Genomic DNA, 5,609 nt, shown 5'->3' with positions numbered 1-5,609 from the left:
CCGCCAATTCGGGGCGGGGCAAGCGGGATTTCAACTTGGGGTTAATCTTGGCGTAGAGGCTGCTCGTGCTCCCCGAATCGGATTCGTAAATCCTCGGCGTGGAGAAATTCGGTTTCACGCTCTTCAACACGTTTTCCATCGGTAACGGATCGCTTTTCGAGTGATGGTGCTCTATGACAACCACCTGAGGAGCTGTTTGCAACTGGCTGGGATCGATCATCGGATAATCGATACTCTTGTTGAACGGGTCGAGGCCCGCCTCGACGCCCTTCGCCAGCTCGATAGGCATCTGGTTCAGGATCGATTCGGTTCTTGCCGCGGGTGTGGCGTCGATGGCCACCGATACCTTCGGGACCTTTGATTTCTTGCCAGGACGTACGATCAGCGTCGGATCTTTATCGTACCTCGCCTCCTCCTTCCTCTCCTTCGACAGCTCCTCCTCCAACCTTTTCTTCTCCGCTTCTTGTTGCTGTTGTTGTTTCGTCAATTTGTCCTCATGCTCCTTTTGCAACGTTTCGCGCGTCTTCCTGAGAAACCTGGGGGAACACCTTTTCCAACAAAATATTTTAGCCAAGTAAAAAAAAAAGAAAAAAAAAAAAGATGGACGCTTTCGGAGATTGAGACGACGCGTAGAGATTAATTGATGATAAATCGGCAAAGAAAGAGACGAGCGAAATAAGTAATGGACAGACGGAGCGAGAGAGAAGTTGGAAAACTGTGCACAGCTCTCCAATTTCAAGGAACAGAGGAGCACTCATTCAACTCGAAGAAGAAACTCGGTCCAAAGTGTTCACCGATCGATCTCTATCGATCTCCGTGATTAAAGTGAATTTCAACGACGCGGAATCGAGGGTCGAAATGGAGGATCGAAATCGAGGGCGTAGCCGAGACATTGATTCCGATGAATCAGCGAAACATCAAAGTCTCCGGGAGCGAGCCCAACTCGATTGGATTAATTAACTCCTCGACCACGGATCGACATCGTTGCGAAACTGGGAGAAAAGGGGAGAGGCCGATTTTCCGATCCGATCGCTCGAAACCGACAACCTACCTGTGCACTATCTCCTGTTGTATCCACTCCCTAACCTTGATGTGGGTGTCTATGGTGGATCCGGAACTCTGCCTCGACAATTTCGACCGCCTGCCGAAGTTCGAGTTGTTGTCGTACGCCTTGTCGTTCTTTATCACGTCGTTCAGATCCGGTTTACTGTCGCTCTTGTAACCAAGCTCCCCGTAATGGTTCTCGTACTTGTCCGACTTCCCTTCCTTCTGGCTCGCCCGCCTCTTCACCCCTGTCCCCCTCATCTTCGTCTCCTGCTTCTTGCAGTACAGGTAGAGGCACGCCGTGAAGTTGATCAGCAAGAATAACGCGCCGAAACCCGTCAGCATAGCGATCACGGAAGAACTCTTGGGCGCGCTTGGCTGTGGAATCGCTTCCTCCTCAGACGATTGGGGGGAGGTAGCGATCTCAGTGGTCGTCGATATCTCCTCCGCCTCGCCTCGACTCCCCTCCTTGAATCTGCAACGCGAGACGCTTATTCGACTCGAGAAAAAAAAAAAAGAGAAAAAGAAAAAGAAAACTGGTGCTAGCTAAATCGATAAATCAGGGAAGAAAGGGAGACGTTAATTTTTACGAGCGTGGCAAAGACGCGGGAACGCGAAAGTTGGGAGAACTGCAGATGTTGTTTGCAGGGAAGCTTCCTCGAAGGAGGAGGAGGAGGTGGGAAAACTTGTATCGTTTCAGGAGTACACGCGAGTTTGGATTGAACTTTAGTTTGCTAGTTTCTCAGATTTGTACGGCCTTGTACAGATATTCATAGACGGGATTGCGAGTAATTCGATAAGGTGTTGGAATTTAACCGGTTACTTGTTTCGAGGGATTAAATCATGGTGTGCTCGTTTGTTCGGGGAAAATGCGGGGCCGTGGTGGGTATCCTGGGCTGCTCTCGGAATGTTAATGAGTTAAGCCTGGCGAAACTGGAGCGAAATCTTTCGCCTCTTTGTACTTGCGTTTTGAATGGATTCCGTTCGAATAACGGCGCGCGAAATAATTTAAACGTTGGGGACAAATAAGGAAGCAGGACGCGGCGCGGTGCAAGTGACGTTTCATTAAATGTTGGGCGCCACGGTTTGATAAACACAGAGGCTCGCATAACGCCGCACGAAAATGAGTGCTTTTAATTTTTCAATCGATCCCCGGACCTGAATTTTTCACGAGACAACGAGAGAATAAATAACACGCATTTCACCCGGTTTAAAATAAACAATGATTGTCGCGTCGTTAACCCGCTCGTTAATTAGACGATACGTTTAAACGTCGGTGCGATACGTGTAGGACGAGCGGCGGAATTAAATTGAATTATTTCTAGAAAAGGATATATATATATATATTCGCGACAGATTTATCTTTCGATCTCTCTAATTTATCATTCAAATCATTCCCTCTCGAAATGAGACGATGCTTTTAGCGGAGAGCAATGTCCGCGTCTGGATTAACGCGTTTAACCGCGTTTTTATTACTTAAAAATGCCATCTATCTTTCACAATAATATTTCAACATTTAACGAGAGATGAATTTCGTATCACTTTTTAAATCGTCGTCCTAAATGAACGATACGAAATGTATGAAAGAAGATGGACGTTCAAAAAAAAAAAAAAAGATGCAAATGATATTTGTACTCTCTCCGTACATTGAATTTTTGAGAAGGAATTGATTCGAGAATTAATCAATGATGAAAAGTTACCAACCTGGAACCGTACGTGTCATAATCCCTGCTCGCATTCGCATACTTTCCAATCCCATCAGCGATGTCGAGAATTTGCGGTCTCGGCCCTTTCGGTCGGATCGGCAACGGTATGTCTTTGCCAGGATGAAGAAGCATTTTGGGTAGATGCTCGTTCCAGAATTGCATTTCAGCAAGTCGGTACTGCATACCCGTGCTCGGTGGAATCGCTATATTCATTTACCATTCGTATATTTCTTTAATCAGTGGTCGGTGTAGTCGGTCGCCGGCAAGACAATCTTGAGAACTTACTAAGATTGAGGTACCTCTGATTCTGAGGATCGTACTCGGGCCAATCGATGTCGTACTGGCTCAATTCCTTCAGTCCATTCCTCATGTACGGATATCGCTTTGAGATTGCTTTCACGTTTGGATTCCTAATAATTTATTGCAAAGATTGTGAAGAAGAAGAAGAAAGAAAGGAAGGCAAATATTTTTCTCCCAATATCGACCCATGTTTAAACACGATCTTCGATCGATTCGCGTAAAATCGCGATACGAGATTTCCATCGAATTTACAGCGTTCTCGAATTCAGCGCATCGTAGGATAAAATACCTTTGACCCGCGATCGTCGAATATTTTTGTCGCGGAGGATTACAAGCTCGCGGCTCGTTCTCTCGGTGTCCAATCGGAATCGAATACCGGAATGAAAACCAAAATTGCGATTCCGCGATGTTTTCAATAAAGTCCCAGGCAAGGATCGTTCGAAGCGACATTCCCAGCTGCTCGAGCTTCAACGCTCGCAAAATGATATCGTATATCCGCGCTCGGATATCGGAAAACCAGTCCAATATCGAAATTTTGATACACGATAACTCTACTCCGTTTCTGCTACGCGATACTCGCGCTTTCCTCCCCAACTTGTGCTCGGAACGGGTATCTCAAAGGGAAAAAGAGGGGGCCATTCCCAGGCGACACGCCATCACTCCCTTCCAAACGACTATGATCGCAATTTTACCGTTCACGGCCCATCCTTCCTTTTCTTCTACGATTCTCTCAAGCGCGAGCATAAAATCCATCTGATCGTTGAATCCGCCGATCGAGATCGGACATCATCAACAGTCGGGAATTCTCGCTCCTCCAATTTAAATCGAAAAATTCTATCGATCCCCTCCCCTCCTCTATTCCATTCCGCACCTTCGAATTTCGCATCCCTTGCCATCTGCCAAAGAAGAAAGCTGGAGGAATGTTGAATATACGAAATCATTGAATTGAATATAAGATGAATTAAATACACGAGATTGGCAAAAAATTAATCTTCCCTGTGTCCGTCTATTTTATATTCGATTGAACGGATCACGGACTGAGTCAGATATATCTACCCGCATTCAAACGATGAAATCTGTTTCGAAGAAAGAAGGGAACAATCCTGTTAACCATCCCGTCCCACCAAATGTTCCACCCCCTCTTTCCTCCGACCAAGTAAAATAAAACAACCACGCCCTACGTACCGCGAATACGCATCGCGGTATCCATGCAAGATATATTCTTCGAAGGAGGCGTGACACGGTGTCACGCTCGATATCGATCAGCCGGTGTCACGAGCCACACACGTGGCGTTTACTTCGGCTGCGACCGCGTGCATTAAACAGCTTTGTTTCGCTTAATTGGATCGACCCAGTTCCCCTCCCCCTCCTCCCTCTCGGTGTCGTGTCACGATGCATATGCAATTTTGCCTCGATCAAAGAGAGAGGGGTGGAGGGGGAAAATCTCGAGTTGCCCGATGGAAAGAGATGGGCGCGGGTGTTATCTTGTGGATACTCTACTCTGGTTGATCCATAAACGAATCATCTTCCCCGGATGAAAGGATAATCTTGGAACGGAAAGGCGCGACACCGTTTGGGGGGAGAATCGTTGAAAGTGTTATAGTCGATTCACTCGGCTGTAGTTTCCAAGGAAGTCGAACAATCGGGTAGAGATGCTCCCCTATCGATACGATCATCGACGGGGAGGATAGAGGAGTGAACGAGAGGAACGAACGAGAGACGAAGAGAAACGACTTTACGACTCTACAATACGCGCGAATATATCGTGATGGTGGAATTTTCGTTTTGCGAAAATTATCTCGTGACGCGAGCGATGAAATACGAGAGAAATTTCGCACCGCTATCCGAAGATAAAACATCGGAATCGATTGGTCATCGGGATTCCGAAGGGAATCGACGTTTGTCCCTTTCCTCCTCCCCCCAGAAATGAAATGTACCGGTAATTTGTATATGTAGGTAATCTGCTTGTATCGAGAAAATTAAAATGGCCGACGTGTCGGATCGTTAATTCACCAATAACCGGTGTCCGGGATAACAAGGTTCGAATTGAAGGCACCCGCTCGGATCGATCGTCGTTTTATCTCGGTTCAACGTTTCCATTTCCGTTGTATAGTAATTTTTAGATTTTTCTACAACGTCCATTCTTTGCGCGAACTTGTTCTGTCGGGTTATTTCCGATAATAAATGGGGCTCTTTTCGATTGGGTTAGCAACGAAATTACTCGGATGTTAAATTAGTTTCGAGAAAATATATCGGATCGTATCGTCATTCTTTCGAATTTTTTCCCACCCCCTCCCCTTTCGAGTACATCAGTTACCGACAAATTCCACAGACTTGGAAAAAAAAAAAAAAAAGAGAAAAAGAAAGAAACTTTGAAACTTTCGAGAGATCAACCGCACTTGAACGGTATCCATCTCTTAAAGATGGTAATCTAAATTCTCTTTGAAGAAATTCTGAAATTAGATATAAAATTCAGCTCTCGGGTATTTGACGGGTAGAAACGATCGACGGAAGGAAAGGCTTAATCATCTTTCTTCGTTTAAGGATTTTCCAATTTCC

At 45.9% G+C, this 5,609-nt stretch overlaps 1 protein-coding gene across 1 annotated transcript in view; it reads right to left on the bottom strand.

Moving 5' to 3' along the window:
• LOC102676311 overlaps positions 1-5,609 on the bottom strand; it is a 63,986-nt gene that overhangs the window by 2,232 nt on the left and 56,145 nt on the right. Inside the window, 4 exon segments of the mRNA XM_031515379.1 lie at positions 6-548; positions 1,052-1,519; positions 2,749-2,953; positions 3,036-3,160. Of these exon segments, the coding sequence (XP_031371239.1) occupies positions 6-548; positions 1,052-1,519; positions 2,749-2,953; positions 3,036-3,160 (1,341 nt within the window).

Source organism: Apis dorsata, unplaced genomic scaffold (assembly GCF_000469605.1).
Source record: "Apis dorsata unplaced genomic scaffold, Apis dorsata 1.3 scaffold_68, whole genome shotgun sequence".
NCBI classification, from domain to species: Eukaryota; Metazoa; Arthropoda; class Insecta; order Hymenoptera; family Apidae; genus Apis; species Apis dorsata.
Note: the sequence above shows the minus strand (reverse complement) of the source record. Positions and strands in the feature narration are given on the sequence as shown.